This window comes from Pistacia vera, unplaced genomic scaffold (genome assembly GCF_008641045.1).
Source record: "Pistacia vera cultivar Batoury unplaced genomic scaffold, PisVer_v2 Contig125, whole genome shotgun sequence".
Lineage (NCBI taxonomy): Eukaryota > Viridiplantae > Streptophyta > Magnoliopsida > Sapindales > Anacardiaceae > Pistacia > Pistacia vera.
In genome coordinates this window covers 183,536-202,170 of record NW_022195303.1, presented here as the reverse complement: position 1 = coordinate 202,170, position 18,635 = coordinate 183,536, and the positions used below count along the sequence as shown (strand labels likewise).

The 18,635-nt window shown below is 38.5% G+C and overlaps 5 protein-coding genes and 1 long non-coding RNA gene across 9 annotated transcripts; 2 read left to right on the top strand and 4 right to left on the bottom strand.

The window, feature by feature from the left end:
* Nucleotides 1–647: 647 nt before the first annotated feature.
* On the bottom strand, nucleotides 648–3,611 carry LOC116119427 (disease resistance protein At4g27190-like). Its single transcript, XM_031405378.1, is given in 5 exon segments — nucleotides 648–670; nucleotides 1,247–1,839; nucleotides 1,841–2,088; nucleotides 2,090–3,103; nucleotides 3,105–3,611. Coding segments are annotated over 5 exon segments (2,385 nt in total).
* A 1,075-nt stretch (nucleotides 3,612–4,686) lies between these two features.
* LOC116119525 (ankyrin repeat-containing protein BDA1-like) lies at nucleotides 4,687–8,005 on the top strand. 4 transcript variants are annotated; one of them, XM_031405487.1, is made up of 3 exons: nucleotides 4,687–5,431; nucleotides 6,561–7,019; nucleotides 7,113–8,005. In XM_031405487.1, exons 2-3 carry the CDS (start codon nucleotides 6,645–6,647, stop codon nucleotides 7,860–7,862), a joined length of 1,125 nt encoding a protein of 374 aa, XP_031261347.1. In that variant the 5' UTR covers nucleotides 4,687–5,431; nucleotides 6,561–6,644; the 3' UTR covers nucleotides 7,863–8,005. The 4 variants fall into 4 exon arrangements, with proteins under 4 accessions (XP_031261347.1, XP_031261340.1, XP_031261334.1 ...); XM_031405480.1 differs by having other exon boundaries at nucleotides 4,687–5,482; XM_031405474.1 differs by having other exon boundaries at nucleotides 4,687–5,771.
* A 1,114-nt stretch (nucleotides 8,006–9,119) lies between these two features.
* On the top strand, nucleotides 9,120–11,073 carry LOC116119608. Its single transcript, XR_004126415.1, has 3 exons — nucleotides 9,120–9,329; nucleotides 9,699–10,341; nucleotides 10,850–11,073. It is a non-coding gene; the product is annotated as an uncharacterized LOC116119608 (long non-coding RNA).
* LOC116119600 lies at nucleotides 9,765–10,946 on the bottom strand. Its single transcript, XM_031405545.1, has 2 exons — nucleotides 10,457–10,946; nucleotides 9,765–10,366 (listed from the first exon to the last, which is right to left on the bottom strand). The coding sequence occupies exons 1-2, from the start codon at nucleotides 10,640–10,642 to the stop codon at nucleotides 9,779–9,781; spliced, it is 774 nt and encodes a 257-aa protein (XP_031261405.1). The 5' UTR covers nucleotides 10,643–10,946; the 3' UTR covers nucleotides 9,765–9,778.
* Nucleotides 11,074–11,765: 692 nt separating the features above from the next.
* LOC116119420 (pentatricopeptide repeat-containing protein At4g02750-like) lies at nucleotides 11,766–12,683 on the bottom strand. The gene is made up of 2 exons (XM_031405365.1): nucleotides 12,181–12,683; nucleotides 11,766–12,114 (listed from the first exon to the last, which is right to left on the bottom strand). Exons 1-2 carry the CDS (start codon nucleotides 12,681–12,683, stop codon nucleotides 11,766–11,768), a joined length of 852 nt encoding a protein of 283 aa, XP_031261225.1.
* LOC116119411 (pentatricopeptide repeat-containing protein At4g39530-like) lies at nucleotides 12,680–13,693 on the bottom strand. The gene is made up of 2 exons (XM_031405353.1): nucleotides 12,995–13,693; nucleotides 12,680–12,898 (listed from the first exon to the last, which is right to left on the bottom strand). The coding sequence occupies exons 1-2, from the start codon at nucleotides 13,691–13,693 to the stop codon at nucleotides 12,680–12,682; spliced, it is 918 nt and encodes a 305-aa protein (XP_031261213.1).
* Between the last annotated feature and the right edge of the window lie 4,942 nt (nucleotides 13,694–18,635).

Sequence of the window (18,635 nt, the reverse complement as noted above, 5' to 3'; positions counted from 1 at the left end):
AGACTTAGAGTTATCCATTTTGTAAGAAAACAATGCACCCTTTAAGAAAACTAGGTTTGGAGTAGACTGTGATGAATAAAGTGTTTCGAGTTTACCCCACAAGGTGAGAGGTGTATCCATGCCATCTACCTTCCTCAGCATGTTGTCAGACAGGTTCATCATGATAAGGTTGTGCGCTTCCTCATCAACTTCAGTCTTTTTCTTCAATTTTTCCTCTAGTCACTTGGTAACATCCTTTTCCAAAGCAATTGCAACTTTGTTATGGGACAACAATGCTTTCATCTTCTTTTTCCAACTATTGAAGTCGATTTTCCCATTATATTGGGAAATCTCCATTCGTGTGGTACTCATGGTGTAGCGTTTGGGAATTGATGTGGTATTTGAATGAAATACGGACACTAGATTATCTAGGAAGAGACAGATTAAAGAATCCCCAAAAATAGATTTCTACGAAACCCTAGATTTTCAATAGAACCACTAAATTGAAGAAATCTTGACTCAAATTCAAGATCTAATAATCCTTAAGTACTAAGGAACACAGAGATCAAGAAACCCCTAATTTTCTACGAACCCTAGATTCCAAGAAAATCAATTTGATCGACACGAAACCTTAGAAATTAAGGCTCTGATACCACTATTATGATTCTTTAATCAGAAACCTGCTTTAAACCTAATCAATCAAACACAAAGATCAAGCCAAGCAACCACAAAGAAATCAGACACACAATATACCGTGGTTCACCTATTCAAGAATGAACAGGCTATGTCCACATTGAGCTCCACAACTGATGGGGCTCTTTGCACTAATTGATTCCACAAATCCAGTTACAAACACAATCAAGATTCACTCACTCCTCACTTTGTTCAAACTCCCTCAGTAAATCTAAGCAAAACTGCAATCTTGACCCTAGGAGAAACTCTATCTTGGTATCCCTAGCCCGAGAGTAAACAGACCCTCAATGAGTCATTTACAAAGAAATCCTCACTTGATTACTGCATATTTTACAGAGAAATATAACAAAGAACCTTAGCTCTAACAGTGTCAAAAGTCATATAGAGGAGAAAGAAAGAAAGTGTTTTTTGAGATCTATTGACCAAACCCAATTTTGGACTGCTTTTATATGGCTGGATGTGTGACTTAATAACAAGCGTTGGATCAGCTTTAGACTCAACGGCTTAGATCTTGGATGGTTGAACAATGCGGCACCGTTTGGATAAGTGCAATAGCTGAAGCAAAAGACGTCACCGTTTCTTGCTTCACCATCAACACCTACAAAAATGCTTCCGAAATTTCTTAAACGCGTAAGGGTCAAACTCTCCAAATTCGGAAGCATACTTCTCAGGACATTCTCCCAACTTATCAGCCTTATGATGGAACTACAACTTGATATGGTAAGCGACTTTAAACCTGGCAGGCCACACAAACTTTTCCTTGCAAATAATTCAGATAGCGTACTTTTGCCACCACAATTTTCCAGGACCAGGGGACTTGAATTCCACAGCAATCCATCAAGGCCTCTTCCCATGACGTCGACTCCTCTTAGAACGACTCTTTTCTCATCATGTTGAGTGGGTAGATAGTTTGAATCGCTGCTCCTTGGACCAATGCATATGTTAAACTTTCTCAGTCTTCTCAGCCACTGAGCATCAAAGGCAAAATTATCGAATGAGTCTAGCTGTAAGTGGAGCACTGATAGCTGCTCCCACGAAAATATCTCTTTCAATCCTGCTCTCCCTTCTGCATTACTGTTAGGAGCCCCCTTCTATGCACTGAAAGACATGTCCAATGCCTCAAGACTAGATAATCCTGATATAGCCCCATCTGGGATGATTTCCACGAGAGCCTGACAAGTTCAATTCTCTCAGACTACTCAGGTTCCCCATTTCTCTTGGTAGTTCTCTCAGTTGAGTACCGAAGAGATCTAGCTCTTGGAGTTTACAAAGAGCTCCAAGTGAGGGCAGATTTTCCAGAGAATAACAGTTTTTCAAAAGAAGAGCCCGAAGCTCCACTAGGTGAATCAGAGGTGGCAATGAAGTTATGAAAGTGCTGCTTAGATTCAGAACTCTCAGTGCTTTAGCTTCGGAAAAAGAAATTATCAGGAATTCGTGTAATGGGATTTCCTTGGAGGAGCAACACAGTCAGTTCAGAGCAGCCCATTAATTGAGTAGGCAATTTTGTGATCTTGCTATGCATAAATGAAATCCTTGTGAAAGATTTCTCAAACTTTTGTGGCATTTCATGCAACGAAACACTGGATTGACAGAAAAATCTATTCTCCTTGGATATCCATACAGCTACATCCCTCACCATAGTATGCATCCTCACAGTTCCACTGCATTCACCCTGTTCTAACAAGCAAGAATCCTTCAATTTTTCAATAAATGCAATGCCATTATTAAAAGATTCCTCCCGAGTTTGGTTTTCATCAATCAATCCATCAGCAATCCAGCATTTTATCAGTTCAGATGTCTCGATGGAAAAGTTTTCTGGGTATAAAGAACAATGTAAAAAGGACCATTGAAGAACCTTACTTGGCAAGGTGCTGTAACTCCACTTTAATTGCTGATAGACATCCTTCTCAATGCTCCCAAAATGAGCTGCTGAACGCTGCAACTCGCTGAGTGCATTCATCCAGAGCTCTTTCATTGTTTTGTTCCTCATGGACTTCCCCACAGTTATGATGGCTAATGGCAAACCACAGCATTTCCTAGCAATTGCTCTTGCCAAGGGATTTATGTCCTCTATCTGGACCACATTTCCTGCACTTTCTGCAAACAAATTCCAAGCTGCTTCTTCATTCAAAACATTCATCTTCACTTCTTTATTCGTCAACATATGCCTACACACGTCAAGAGAACGAGTTGTCAGTAGGATCTTACAGTTACAATTAACTTGGTCATGTGGAATTCCCACAATGTCTAAATCAATTTTCTCCCAAACATCATCTAGAATGAGGAGAAACTTCTTTTTCATCCTTAATCTTTCAAACAATCTTCCAGCCCTTTGCTCTACGGTCTCTTCCGCATCCAATTCTAACCTCAATCTCTCAGCAATCTGAGATTGAATCTTTCTCAAATCCAGGTCCCTGGGGACTGTGACCCAAGATAACAATATTGAAGGATTCCTTCAGAACTGATGAGGCCTCCAGCTTGTTGTTCAAGTTACTCACCACTGTACTCTGAACAGCTGGTATAGGAGATTTCTTATCAGTTGCCACATGCTGAAAATTGCATGTGTCTATCAGTTGCTTCACCTTATCTCTCTTCTTCGCCACATTTCTACCCACTTGATGGCGCAAATGTATATTGCAGCCCAGGCCGCAACCTTGGACTGCAATTCTGTCACTCTCCTCCAGGATTTGTTGCCCATCGCGTTGAATCTCCTGAACCTTTCTGAGCCACTCCTTAGCTTGTGCTGTAGGACACTTCCCTTCTGATTCAGCTATTCTAATATCTTCTTCAATCTCATCCTTTCGGGCAATGAGTTCTTGTAATTCAGTCTGGAGAGCTTTGATTTTACCATGGAGATTTCTCAGAGGAGCAATCTTTGACCAGAAGAAGATGGTAAAACCTTTACCGGCTTCAATAATGATTGCCCCTATAGTTTCCATGGTAGGAGAAGTTGAAGAGATGCATTTGAAGTGTTTATATAGTCTCCAAATAGTGACAAAACATGAACAGATGGAATGAGGATCCCGAGAAGTAACAAGACAATGATTGAACCCATTTTGTCCCCATTAACACTACAGTCCAAACTAGGAAACCGCTATGGATATTCTTATTTTTGCTTCAGCATATGGTCTCTAACTTAGTGTTTGCCTACAGAGTCATGTATGTACAAAGGATTTGTAACGAAATCATAAACCATGGAGCCTGGAACTCCAAGAAGAAGACAAGGAATGACACTTTAAACAAAGAGATTGCACATTGTTTTAGTCAACATAAATTGCAGGTGCACCTACCAAGATAATTACCTGATTGAATGTCATCATTTGAGCTTCATCTCACACAAAACCCATTAAAAATAAGCTGTCAACATAACTGTTTTACTGATTAAAGAAGGTAAAATTATTCCAAGNTGTTTCACATACTCGCTTTCAACCAAGTGAACAGGGTTTTATTGGTTTTCATCTTAAATTAGCAACAATCATGGCTCCAATTTTCAAGTAATGGGCCAAAGGGCTGCAGAATCCTCAATTTTGAGTTTCTAGTTCTGGTCATGGAAACTTTTTCCCTTTTTCAGAAATTTGTTACTTACTAAATGGAAAAATTAACGTGGTTGAAGCATTGTAAGGGAAGAGTATAAAGATAAGGGGTTTCATACAAAAGAGGCAAGATATTTTCATCTCCCTTGGATCTGTCCTGTACAATAGAGTGGGAATTTATAGATGTTTTCACAATCAATAGATGGGAAACTATGCAAACCATATAATGAAGAAATGATCATTTACCTAAAAGAAGTTAGCTTTTAACAAATGATCATGTACCTAAAAGAAGTTAGCTTTTGACAATTTGAGTAGTTAAATGAAAAACAGAACGAAAAGATTTAAGCGACATAACAACAAACGCTAATGATTTTATTGGCATATTATGATTCTAATATTTATGGTTGCATAAATTTAAGTGTAGAGTACCTTTTCATTATCAATATCTTTTGCCAACATGCGAAGGATTACGGGAGCACTGTTTCGAACCTTTTCACCATGAAGATGAACAAGAAGTGCAGAGTCTTGTAAGGCTGCCCATTTCCGATTCAGGTCTCCATCTTGATAGAGATTCACCTGCTGTACCTGGTTGAAAAGACATTCCACCTCATCAAGCTTGGGTTCTGCATCTATAACTGTGTTCCTACTCTTCCATTCTTCAGCTGATGAGCGCAGTGATTTTAGATTTTCACTGAGGAGAAGAGGTTTGCTCTCATTTTCAGACCGTTCTATCTCAATTCTTCTTAATGTCTGCCTTGAAGAACTCTCTGCAGGGTCAAACATGACACCCCCTGCGATTGGCCAATATAATAATTGGCGAAAAGCAGATAGATGATTATCCAAAGACTCTTCCCAAAGAAGAAAAGCCGAATCTATCATTTCCTTCTTACTTAGCTGCACATTTTCAGGCTCAAATTCTTTATGCTCCTTTCCCAACGAGGTCCTACAAATCTCTGGTGTGAGGATTGGTGAAGTGGTACAAGAATGATCAACCTTTCTCTTCTGTACTCCTGACTCGGTTTTCATAACTTCTACCTTAGCTGTCTTAAATTCTGGTTCCAGCATATTTTCACCGAGTCTTCAAGCCTCTACGATGACTTATGGCTCTTGGAGTTTAAGTGTTCGGAAATGACTCACTTTGGTATATGAAAGAGGATTGTTAAGACTAAAGGACTAAACAGATATCAGAGCAAAGGTTACATTAAGTCAGACGAATAAAGTTTCATGTAAGTCTGTGCCTTATTTACTGTGACCATTCCAAGAAAGCTCCCTCACAGGTTAGTTTTCCAGGAAATTTCTTTTTTTACTTCGTGTATTGCAAGGCAAGTTTATGGTATTATAAGGAGAAGTAGCAGCTAGGGATTTTCCATGAACTCTACCTAGGAATAAAAGGACAACGGGGACAGTTACCCAGTTTTTACGCAGGCAAGATTTTCAAAGGAATTAGTGGTGTTATTGTTAGTGCTAGTACATGCCGCGTATTCACCTCTTTGCTTCTGACACAAGTTGACAAAAGAGGCTAATAAAGCTTAAGCGAAACTTCTCCTGGGCTTTATGGGTTGACTGGTAATTACCTGGAAATGGTAGAGGTGTATTCTTCTCCTTTAAGTGATTTTCCGCAATGACTTACTAAAACCCAGCGACTTACTAAAATAATTGGGATAGACTACTCTGATTCGGTACCTGTATCTTCCAAACATCTCCCAGAAATTCTCTTTCATTTCACAGAAATTTGGACGACCACCCAATTTAAAGAAATTTCAATGATTTATAAAATTGTTATTGGGGATTTAAGCATGGGGCCTCACAAGTAAATCAAATAATTAGATAGAGGCCATTAATCTCTAATCATTAATTTTGCAAGTATGAGTTTGCTGCATTTTTTAATTTTAATTCGTTTGATGTAATTGTGTTTTGGTTTGATATAAAAATCATAGATAAGTAAAAATTTAAAAAATAAATAAATATAATTAAATATATGACATGACTCGACAAGAAAAAGTATGTCTAGTGATTTGAAAGTGTGGTATTGTTTTCTTAGTATTTTCCTCTGATTTTCATTTTGCCTTTTTACATTGGAACATCTGAACATGAACCCAAATTAGAGGTGCAGTGTTTATATAATAAGCTTTCACCTCAAGCCATCCCGGATCATAGGGAACACATTCGAGCACAAAAACAACCCCAACCACCAGCCATCCAGATCATAGTTGAATACATTAGAGTACTAAACCCCACCACCGCCCCCCCCCCCCAAAAAAAATGGCCTAAGTATCATGAAAACAACAATTTTGAAGGGAGGGTTGGAGGAAGAAACAAGGGGTATTAATTATGTTTAACTTGGATTCATTTCAGGAACCTATTGGAAGAGATGATGCTGATAAAGTCAAGTCGTTACTCTTGGAATACGGAGAATCATTGGAGGATGATGGAGGATCAATGTGGCTGCAGAAACTTTTTCTCATTGCCTATGGACGAGGAAGCTTTCATGTTGCTGAAGGGTTGGCAAAACTGCGGCCTCAAATAGCTAGCATTAAAAGTGATGAGGATGGTTACACAGCCATGCATCATGTTTGCTGTGGAGGAAATGTCAAGATGATTAAATTATTGGGGACTCTTAATCCCCAGTCTCTTGAAACTCTGACTTCCAATCAAGAGACGGTTCTTCACCTTGCAGCAAAGAACTCCAAATGTGATGCTTTTGAAGTCCTGCTGGATGAAATTAAAAATTTCAACCTAGAGGATGTCCTGAATAGTAAAGATGAAAACGGTGACACAGTATTGCATATCGCTACAGTAAATAAATCAGTCAAGGTAAACGATATCAGTATATCCTCACCATGAAACTCAAGTGTTTTAAATTACCTAATGCTTGCAAGTTCTAAAGAGTTAAATAATACTTTGCAGACTGTGAAGCTGTTGGTCCGTGAGTGTTCCAATGGCAATGCATCTCTACTCAGTTGCAGGAACAACAAGGGACAAACAGCATTAGATGTGTGTCCATCTGATTCTAAAGATAAGAATCACAAAAAAATCTTCAAGATCCTTAAGGATGCTGCTGCTGCACATGATCAAGAATTATGTTCCCCGACAGATCAGTATGCCTCTAAGTTGACTTCGGAGGCAAGAAATGTTCTATTGATGGTTCTAGGATTGATAGCTGCAGCAGCCTTTACAGTAACATGCAATTTGCCTGAAGCTTTTCTCAAAGATCTTGCAGGCGAAACTTTGGAGGCTAAGGATGTGATATTTGGTAGATTGCCAACGGTTTTCTACCTCATGGTTTTCAACTCAGCTGGATTCATGACTACCATGTTTATCATTGTGATACTGATATGGCCACTGCTATTTAGAAGCATTCTGCTTTTTGTGGTGATCTGCACATGCATTGTATATGTCATGTTAGTGGACAAGATCACTCCTAAATTATCTGTAAGAATTGGGATCTCCAGCATTTCCGGTATTGCTTTGCTATGGTCATTAGCGATAGTCTTTACTCTCTCTGGAGTTGCAATACTGTGTTTGGCAAAATACAGTTTGCTGTGTTTTTGCCGGCTGGTCAATTGTTTGTGGACGAGAAGAAGCAGCTACAGGAGCAATAATTCCGGAAGATTTGGAAGCATGGTAGAGCTCGGATCAATTAACTGTTTAAACTGAATTTTTTGTTTTTCTTTTTTGAATTCATAGGTATGTGTACATAAAATAAAGGATTAAGTTGTAGAGTAATACTAGACTTATATATAAATCTTACAAAGATTTTTATATAAAGTAATGTGGTAGTAAATGAATAGGAGAGTGAATATGATGAGTTTGATTTTTTGTATTCACTTTTGTATTTATTTTCTGTTACATTATTTTGTATATAAATTTTTATAAAATTTCTTTGTACGTTTAACATTATAATAAGTTACGATAGCATTTTTTGATACAAATTTGTAAAAAAAAAAAAATTGACTTAAAAAAGTCTTTTTTTATTAGAAAAAGAGTAATATTAAACCAACGATTTTTTTTCCCGTACAATTCTCTAAGTTTTTCGAAACATGTGTTAAGTTTTGGACCTCTCATTACAGGACACCTCCATACTATTCTTTTCTTTAACAGCGACACTAAAGCACTAACGTTGTAGTGGCATTTTAGTAATCCCACCGCATGTTCATAGACCAGCAACTTTAGAAACAAGTAAATTTGTTAACATTAAAAACAAATATATATATTAAATAGATTTTTTTTTAAATCTTATAACTAATACATAATAAAGGTATAACAGGCATTAAGGGTAATACAATAATTTAGCTGTTCTCTTTAATATAAGGGCAAAAGGGAAAACAATCATATTTTGCGGTGCCAATACAACTATGGAAGTCCCCCCAGGATTTTCCAAAAAATCTGTAACTTATTAGTTATTATCAGATAATTAAACCCAAAAGAAAACTAAATGAAGCTTAGATTATAATAAGGCCTATCATATACAAATTTAATAATTAAGCCAAAAACAAATCAAATAAAATTTAGATTATAAATAAATAAAATGTATTTTATACAAACTTAATAAATTAAGGTTTTGATATATCACAAATTATTTGTTAGCTTATGATTAATATTAGAAAAAAAAATTATTATCAATAAATATTAAAATTTTAATATTTATTTGTAGAAAATGTTTTTAAGGTACATGATTTTTTAATCTCACCAGTCACCTCCCTCGGTTCAGATCTTGGCTCTACCACTGTTTGTGCATATTGTTGGAACAATATGATGATGATGTCATTGATGAAAACTCCAAAAACCTGGCACGCATCTATCAGTTTCGGAAAACTCAGGGGTAATAATGAAATGTACTCGAGATCCAATTCCAACCCGGTCTTTAAGTTAAAAAAGTTTGAAATAAGCTTCTGCTTCCTCTGGTCTCAACCACTCACGCACTTTCTTCCTCTTTTCTTTGATCTTTCTACTGCTACAAAAGTACAATTAGAAATTGCGTTGTAAATGTAAAGAAATATCATATGAGCGCAAAGATTCAACTGTATTGTTTGTACAAGTAAACTTACGTCCAAAGGAAGAAAGGACATGAACATTTACCTTTTCTCGGAATATTGCCTTTGTCGTAAGTGAAGCATTGAGAAGGTAATATTGTGAATTTTGTATCTCCATCTTTGATTTGATTTTTTCCTGAGGTGACTTATTAATTTCTCATAGTTTTTCTCTGAATCTAGTTTTCACATCAAAAATCATTGTGTTATTGAGATTGTGATTGTGATTATGATTTTAATCTCCGAATGGATATAGAATTGAAGTTTAATTAATTTATAATCTATGATGAATTCAATGCTCATATTTGTTCTTCCTGCACCTTGCTAGGTAGAGAATGTTGAAGTAATATTGAACACCAGTAAAATATCCAGTAAATCAGTTTTGACTACTAATTATCAAGCATGAAGGCATATGAGAACTTCATACTTTTACATATATTTGATAATTTCTACATGCCTGTAGGCATTGGAACACTTTTATTTCTACAGCAAAAGAGGAGCTTCGCTGGGTGTTATTCCAACTGCCAACAATATCAATAGGGCCTAGGATGAGCACGAGCGAGGCTTGAGAGGGTCCAATATTGTGCACAGGTAAGCTCCAACCATTGAAAATACTGAAACTTGTAACAATGGCCTGAGTGGAAGCTCATTGAAGAGTCTCATCAGCAATGCTACCGATAAGAAAAAGGCGATGGAATTAAACATAATGATCAACCAGTTTGAATAGAAATAATATTGATTTTCAGTCTGGCTGACAGCATCATTTATGCTAGAATTGTATTCATAGCTTTCTTCCACTCTGTATCCTTGGATCTTTAAGGCTGTGTGGAGCGTTATAGATGCCAACAATGAGGAGATGAGCAATAACTGATGGTAAACATTGCTTTTGGACTCTTTTTTATTTTTCATGTGGCAACTGTTCTGGTGCAACCAAGAAAATGCTTTCTTAAATAAATCTTTAGCTCTCAAAGGTCTCTTCCTCTGTGGACTCTTGTTAGTTTCCGAATCTTTCTTCACGCAAACGGGTAAGACAAGAGAGGTTTCCAAATCTGTGAAGCCACCGGCATCCATGGCGTTCTCGGGTCTGGAGTTGTTGGGAGTATGAGGTAGCAAACTTGTCTGCATAACATCCTAGTGTAACAAAACATAAACAATTTTAGGATATTATCAGTTTTTCTACATTGTTTACAAAAACCAAAAGAGCATCAAGGGAAAACTTACCCCAACAAGCTGTATATTGGAGGGGTTGATGTCTCTGCAAATATCTTGCTTCTTTAACATATCTAGAAACACCAGTCCTTGAGGAACTTCAATTGCAATTATATGCCATTTAGCCGAAGAGATTTGTTTGATAGAAGGATATTCTACCATAGCATTAGCTGTCTGAACCTTGTAAGCTTGAATCATATATATTCTTACAGCTGCCCTCTAAAATAGTTGATGAAAACAAATTCAAGCAGGTCAAATGAATGAACCCTTTTCACAGCAAGCACAAAACATGGAATACACTAAAATAAAGTAAAAAATAAAAAGTTGATAAAATGATTCCAATTTTCAATGAAGGTGTATTGTGTTGTGCATTGTTCATATGCCTTTTTTTTTTTTTTTTTCCAGGAAATTTTCTTTTGGCACCCCAATTACAGGAAGGCGCAGCTATAGATAGAGAAATAATCAAGAAGAAAACAGGTAGAATAATGTAGCCAGGAAATTTCCATGAGCTTTATCATAAAGAAACTAAGCTTCTCAGATACTTCCTCAAAAGTTTTCATAAGCAAGCAAGACTAAATGTGATTGCTAGATATTGTTAGGAAAAGATACACAAGAAATGATGTAACACTTCATTCAACGATGTGCAAAGAGGAAATAATATCACACAAGCAATTTCCTTTTATCTTCGTTCAACTTTACCTCAATTACTTTGAAATTGCAATCAATGAAGGCCAAAGTGAAGATACTCATTGATTTCGTGGATTTTTTCTCATATGCTCATGTTGAGGAAAGCAATAAATTGAATTGCCTTTTATTAAAAAAAATATATATTTTTTTTCTTACCTTTCTTTTTTTAATATAAAGAAATTCCAATAATGCATAAAATTTAATGAAGAAATTTCAGAAGTCGAGTTGCTGATGAAATTGCCCTGAACAAGTTACTTCACCTTCAAACATGTCTATAAATATTACGGATATGAATTAAAGCCTTTGATTTGAACCGCCCTTCTAATCATATAGGTAAAATGCATTGATTGAACAAAACAGAAGGCTTAGTAGATTATGTGTAACTTGGTTGTGTTGTTTCAAGAAGCTGTGTGAAGAAAGGATAAAATGTTCATCAAGTCCTTTTCTAAGTCTGTCTACACGTTTCTGAAGAGATTGCAAGATTGTGCCCTAAACTTGCCATCATAAATAGATATTTACACTTACACATATGCATGTTGTTTCCGGTGAAACCAATGCCAAGATGTTCTATTTTATATCTTGTTTTAGATAATCTTGATCAAATGATAATTAGAGCCTACTTGAAAGTGTATTTCTAATTTTTCCTTAAATATAGTCGCAAAGCAATATTCAAGTCTGGTATATAACCCATGGACTCAACCTTCTCCCTTAACTCTTCTAACTTGGCATAGATGTCATCTTTTTGTGGATGTTGTTGATCGCCTGCATAGAATTTATGGACTTTACCTTGTACAGAAATCCAACTATATCCTGGTTCCTTCTTTACACCTTTCTCTTTCATTACTTCTCTAAGAGTAAGGCCATCTTCAAAACTCCCACTCTCAATATACGTGTTGGATAATAGAAAATGGGTAGCTGAGTCTGCTCTAACTGAAAGGACCTTCTCTGCAGCAATTTCACCCAACTCAACATTGCCGTGAACTCTGCATGCTCCCAGCAAGGTTTGCTAGACCATTTCATCGGGCTCGATTGGCATCTTTCTTATAAACTCCATTGCATCATCCAAACAACCCACACGACCAAATAGATCAACAATACAAGCATAATGTTCCATCTCTGGCACCAGACCATAATTTTGTTCCGTTCGTTGAAAAAAAATTAATCCTTGCTCTACCAGTCCTCTGTGGCTGCAAGCAAACAGAACACAAAGTAAAGTAACAGAATTAGGCTTCATACCCAGTTGCTCCATCTTTCTAAAGAGTCTAAGGGCATCCTCTGAAAGACCATGTTGAGCATAACTTGACATCATAGCTGTCCATGAGACAGTATCAGGGTTAGAAATCCTTTCAAAGACCTTCTCTGCCTCACGTACACTGCCACAATTTGCATACATGTCCACCAGAGCACTCTCTATGCACTTGTCCGTGTCCAACCCAGCCTTGCACAAAAGACCATGAATTTGCTGTCCATACTCGAGAAAACAAAGGCCAGAACAAGAAACCTGGACACTGGAAAAGGTAAACTGGTTGGGTCTAAAACCTTCTTCCGTCATCTGTGAAAAATAGCCAGTGCTTCCTCCCACACCAAGCATTGAGAGTGAGCAGTCACTGGGGTTGTCCATGAGACCATATCTCTGTCCTCCATCCTGTAAAAAATCTTTTTTACGTATTCAAGAGCTCCACATTTGGCATATGCATCAGCAATTGTATTACAAACACTAATAACCATCATATCATGACCAGACTTCAAAACCATCCCATGAACTTCCTTCCCAAACGGTTAATACTTAAAATCAGCAATGGCATTGAATATACTACAATATTTATAGACATCCGATTTTATATCATTATGACGCATTCTTACATAGAGTTCCAAAGCTTCTTGGCTACAACCATTTTGTGAATAACCGGAAATCATGGCATTCCATGGCATGTTCACCCCAAAATTAATAAAATTCGAGTCAAAAACAGCTCTTGCTTCATGTGGAGATCCACATTTCGAGTACATATCAATGAGAGCTGTCCCCACCTGCACATCAGACTCCATACCCAACTCGAAGGAAACAGACTGAACTTCTTTCCCTTTGTCAGTATCACCTAACTGCCCTACGGCTTTTGAAACACTAATTATTGTATATATATTCGGCCTGATTCCTTCATTCTTCATTTGAAGGAAATGATCAAATGATTCCAAATGCAGTCCATTTAATGTAAAACCCGAAATAATTGCATTCCAAGAAACTTCATTATGTTCTGTCATGATATCGAAAACCTTATACGAGTCCTCAATACTCCCCAACTTTGCATACATGTTAAGAAGAGATGTAGCAACAAAAGTATGAGAATGGAAGCCTCTTATAACAATCTGGGCATGCACCATTCTACCCAATTCAATACATTTTAAACCAACAGATGTCTGCATAATTGCAGAATACGCAAAAGTATCAGGTAAGACTCCAAAATTAAGCATTTGATAAAAATACTTAAACCCATCCAAGAAAAAGCCATTCTCTGTTGAGCCAACAATCATGACAGTCCAAGAGAATATGTTTCTTTGAGACATTTTATCAAATACCCGAAAAGCGGAACTAAAATCCGGGCATTTTGAATAGGCAAGAAAATTTGGTGTTAGATAAATGTTGCATGGAAATTAATGGAGTTGAAATTAAAACAGTACACAAATGGTAAGGGAGAGAAGGAGAAATTATCTTACTTTAAGATTGGAAAGTGAAATTGGCAATTCAAATAAGTTAGAAGTTTGAGAAAAATGAAGACAGATGGAGATACTCATTGTTCGTTGCTCGTTTGAGGACAGTTACCATCGCCCTGTACCATCTGTGTGCTTTTTCTGAATATCTGTGTGTTAAGTATTTTACTACTTTTTATAACATTTAGAATTTTTACATTTATCATTCCAATTTTCTAAATATTTCCTTTCATGGTGTTGAAAATTAATTACTAAATAGAAAATTTTCTTTTAATTATTTAACTTCAAATAGTTGTAAGAAACTAAGAAATTTTTTTGGTTAGGAATAATAAATCAAAATCATGTTATTAATTAAAATGATATTATTAGTTAGATGATTTTAATATGTTTATATAATTCAGCCTATACATTACATAAGTATCTTTTAATAGTTATTAAAGTGTCAAATGGTGGAATGGTAGAACCTGACTCGTTCATATTGTAAATACATCACAACCTAATTTTATTAGACCACAGTATTAGCATTGCTCACAATTGTAGGCAAGAAAAAGAGCACAATTTTTCCCACCCAAAGGTTTGCCTTAATGACACATTTCCATCCAAAAATTTTCAAAATACCACTTTCCCACGTAAAATTTATATTCCGTTAATACCCAAATTGATTTCGACCAATTCTAGCAGCAAAAGATCTCTCCGTCGCCACCATTTGAACCTCTAGTCTCTTCTCTACAAAACCACTCTCACTCTGGCATCTGATTTCTTGCTATTTCCAGCCATTGCAAAGTTTCGTTGGCGAATATTCAATCGGTCACCATCATTTAATCCACTGGCTTCCACTTTACAAAACCCTCTTACCTTGGTTGCTGGTAACTCGCTAAACACCGACTAAGAAAATGAAGTGTATTTTGAGTATTAACGAAATATAAACTTTAGGTTGGAAAATAGTATTTTGAAACGTTTTGGATGGTAACTCGCCGAACACCGACTAAGAAAGTGAATTGAGCCTGAACCACAGTTCCTTATGCCTGGAACCACAAAACTTATAACCCTCAAAAACTTGGAAAGCTAAATACATTGGCTCTGCTATCTCATTTGGATGACATAATTGAAAGTGTAAAAGACAAACTACATCAGAGGTATTGTCGAAGCCTTTCGCTGATCATTGATTCCATTTCCTTTATAATATCTTGAGCTAGAGATTTGACAGGTAACTCTACATCCCCTTGCAATTCACCAAGGAAAGGTATTGTTTCAGTCACATTTTTGCAAACATGGAGTGTGCTTGTGAATATAGAAGATGAAGCAATTGATTTTGACATTTATAACTGTTGATGCTTGATTTTGACACTAACTAAACGCACGTGTGAAATGCTGAGTTGACTCAAAAGACACACGCGAATGGGGCTATGAGAATGGATAAGAAATGGAGAACAATGTTTAAAGTGGTTCGGATGCTTAAACAAGCGACTCCTACGTCCACTGATATTGTATTAATATATTGAGGTCAGGTCGCGTTCAGCGAGCTGATCTACAAGTGATTACAAAGAGAAAATGAGTACGCTATTCTAGAGAGAATTTAGCTAATCCACAAACGGGAGAAGAGCCCTCTATTTATAATGGGATGAATTGAGGTAATGATTACTAAATCAAGGAGTGGGTCATATTGCCGTCCAAATCCTTCCTTGCACCTCGTTATTCACCTGCTCGAGTGATTTGCTCAATTCTTGCAGGGATTGGACACGTGGATCACATCCAACCCTTCACCAGCCTGATGCACACCTATTACACTGGCAGGAGCACGTCTCTTGCGTTAGCGTGTGACGTGGCTACATTTGAATGGCTGTTAGACTTACCTAAGCTCTGACCACTTACGCTGACAAGGCTCTGCGTCAGCCCTACTTTTCCAGGAATAACAGAAGTCCCCTAGTTTTTAAGGTTTGAGAATCGAACCTTGGAAACTACATATTATGCCTTGATTTGATGCGTTTGAACACTGGTTGACTCGACCTAGATGCAAAGAGGTCGAAGAGACATTTTCATGCAGGCGACCTGAAATGGCCTTTAATTTAAGGGTCAACGACCTGTATTTGACCATACCCAGTACCACGACAATGACCTTAATCTTCGTCCGAGGTTCACGACCTGATTACACTTGGTGGAATTTTTTGCTTAAGGCAAAAGATTGTGTTGGTTCACGACTGATACACATCCAAGTCAAAGAGTCACGTCGCCTCGCGGTTGACACAAGACAAGATCGAGAGGTTACGTCGCTTCGCGATGAGACATGAGCCAAAGAGTGTTGTACAAAACAACCTCTTCAGATGTTATTTGTTGCACTTTTGCAGTAGATATATTTAATGAAACATCTTTTGCTCTGATAGACGTGTCTTGTGCACAATAAGGGCCAGCCATGCGCATTAAATGCAAGTCATGCTGAAACGACATTCCTTATCAGATCATTAAATGCTGACGTGGGCGCATTTAATGTGGAGGAGGGAGAACTTGCCGTCGCTTGAGTGTTTCAACGGAAGAGAACGACGATTTGGTTTCTCAAAGCATGGCGATCACTCTTCTTCGCTGATCTGTGACACGTGGTCGCGATCAACGGTGAGATGCGTTTTCCGCCCAAACGTCGTTTGACTTTCAAGAAACCAAAGCGCCATTTCTTTCACCATAAAACCCCAAGTTCACTTCAAGCAATGTCACAATATTCATCTTCTCAGAAAGAGCAAGAGATTTTTGTGAGCCTTGGTTCTTCGCCTATCAGATTGGTGCAAGCTTGATATCCAGAGCAGGAGGAATAATCTTCTCATTTCAAGATGTAAGGTTGATCCTTCTGCCACTTTTACTATTTTTTCTTGTTTTCAATAGTTGCCGTGTGATGACAGTCTGTCGGTAGTTGATCGGAGATGAAATATTCTCTTTGGGATTGAGCCATTGATGGTGGCTCTAAAAGTAGTCTGCTAGGGTTTAAGGGAGGAAGTATTTTCTTTTTCCTCCACATCATCGTACGAAACAGTGTACAAAGACTGAGTGATTCCCTACATGTCGCTTTTCTTTTCAGACTACAGAAGAATGGACTCCCCAACGACCGAGATTGAGGAGAGTCCCCTCAAGAGATCCTATCGATATTTACTGACGATGAGATCCAGAAGGTGATAGACCAATATGCTCTTAGCGTAGAGGTCTTTTGAGATAAGACACCCATAGCTCGGAGTCCGCCATGAGGGATGGCTGCAATCTCCGAGAACATATTCAAGAGTGGGGGGGCTGATCCTCTTCCACCCTTTTGTCAGGTCAATCCTCGATCATTTCAGGATCGTACCATTGTAGCTCATGCCGAACGCGTACATGATAGTCATGGCTATGTACATCGCATGTGCGAGAATGGATTGGGCGAGCTAACCGCTGTAAAGCTCGGTTGCTCGTACATTCTAAAAAAGAGTAAGGACAAAGATTCTTACTATCTTTCCAAGCGACCTACCATTGAAGCAGAAATACACAGTTACTCGAGCAACGTAGGGGCATACGAGACGAAGTTCTTCTTTCGTCATAATGGCATTTGCCATTTTCAGGAGCCAAGTAGGTCCTCATTTCTTTTGAGCTTGCGAACCTTCTTTCGTTCTTTGCTAACGAGCTCTTTGTTTCTTCGCAGTTAACAAAACGACCAGGTTAGAGCTCCTCGGGGATCCAGACAGGATTGCTACCTTCGGCTTTCTGCCTAAAGAGAGTCGCGATGCAAGATTGCTCGTGACAACAGCAAATTTGCAGAAGTACGGTTTCTTCAATTCAGAAGCGACCTAGAGCCCACACCGAGTAAGCTTCTTGACCTTAGCCTTTTTTTTTTTTTTTATTTCGCATGCGGTGAACTTTTTTACTAACGATGTTTGCGTGCAACGACCATGCCTCCCAAGGTGCCCAAATCACCGCGACCATGACAATTTGCCTTCCCCCGAATGGGTGCCACTGAACCAACTGGAGCGGCTCCCAACGGTCCCCTAGTTGGAGGGACATCGGCAGCTGCTCCGGCCTGAACTGCGGGCGTTCCCCAGCCTTCGACTTCTCGCCCGAAGCAGAGTACCATGGCCCAAAGGCCTAATAAGAGGAGGCAAATTCGGATCGAGGAGTCAGAGTCCGAACCGGAGGGTTTGGGCGTTAAACCTGAGAGGTCACAGCCTTACCAAGTGTTCCGCTCACGAGGGCCACCTAGGGACACGACCGAAATCTCTGTTGCTCCCGGGGTTTCGCAAATGAGACAACAAGCGACTGTAGTCCCCGGGAGGAGGTCGGGCAAAGAGCCAGCAGAGGGAACTCTACCTGCTACGGGCACAGACACCCCCGTGGTGGAGTCAATGGGTCAGCTACTGGACCATCTACAGCCGGTAGTCTTTGCTTTGCTGGAATGTGGGCTTGCAGAGGCTTTTGAGCAGTTCGTGGCCTTCGGCACTATAGACCTGATGACCACGTCCTTCCAGCACCTAAGTCACGTAAACGAGCTACCCTCGGCGAGGACTTTTATTTGCTTTTGTAATATAAAGGACTAACTTTATTCTCTTCGTTATGCAAGCCCTGCTCTCCATGCATCTGTCCCTATAGAAGGTCCAGTTGGGGGCTGCTGAGGGACTGGTCGAGATGAGGGAAGAGAATGCGTAGCTCAAGCGGGAACTAGAGGCCGTGCAAACAGATAGTGACTCGTCCATCGTTCAGGCGAATCAGCATTTGTCCGAAAGGGATGCTACACTTCACACAATGGACTTTCAGAAGGCCGAGCTGGAAAAGCACAGCGAGAAGGTGAAGG

Bases quoted from the DNA above. Each gene is read 5' to 3' on its own strand.
- LOC116119600 (XM_031405545.1), bottom strand. From the start codon at position 10,642: ATGATTCAAGCTTACAAGGTTCAGACAGCTAATGCTATGGTAGAATAT. The intron at 10,367-10,456 runs GTAAGTTTTCCC...TTGTTACACTAG, and splicing joins CCAATATACAGCTTGTTGGG to GATGTTATGCAGACAAGTTT.
- LOC116119420 (XM_031405365.1), bottom strand. From the start codon at position 12,683: ATGACGGAAGAAGGTTTTAGACCCAACCAGTTTACCTTTTCCAGTGTC. The intron at 12,115-12,180 runs GTTTATAAGAAA...GGGAGCATGCAG, and splicing joins TGTTTGGATGATGCAATGGA to AGTTCACGGCAATGTTGAGT.
- LOC116119525 (XM_031405468.1), top strand. From the start codon at position 6,537: ATGTTTAACTTGGATTCATTTCAGGAACCTATTGGAAGAGATGATGCT. The intron at 7,020-7,112 runs GTAAACGATATC...AATACTTTGCAG, and splicing joins CAGTAAATAAATCAGTCAAG to ACTGTGAAGCTGTTGGTCCG.
- LOC116119411 (XM_031405353.1), bottom strand. From the start codon at position 13,693: ATGTCTCAAAGAAACATATTCTCTTGGACTGTCATGATTGTTGGCTCA. The intron at 12,899-12,994 runs GTAAGAATGCGT...CCGTTTGGGAAG, and splicing joins AAGAAGCTTTGGAACTCTAT to GAAGTTCATGGGATGGTTTT.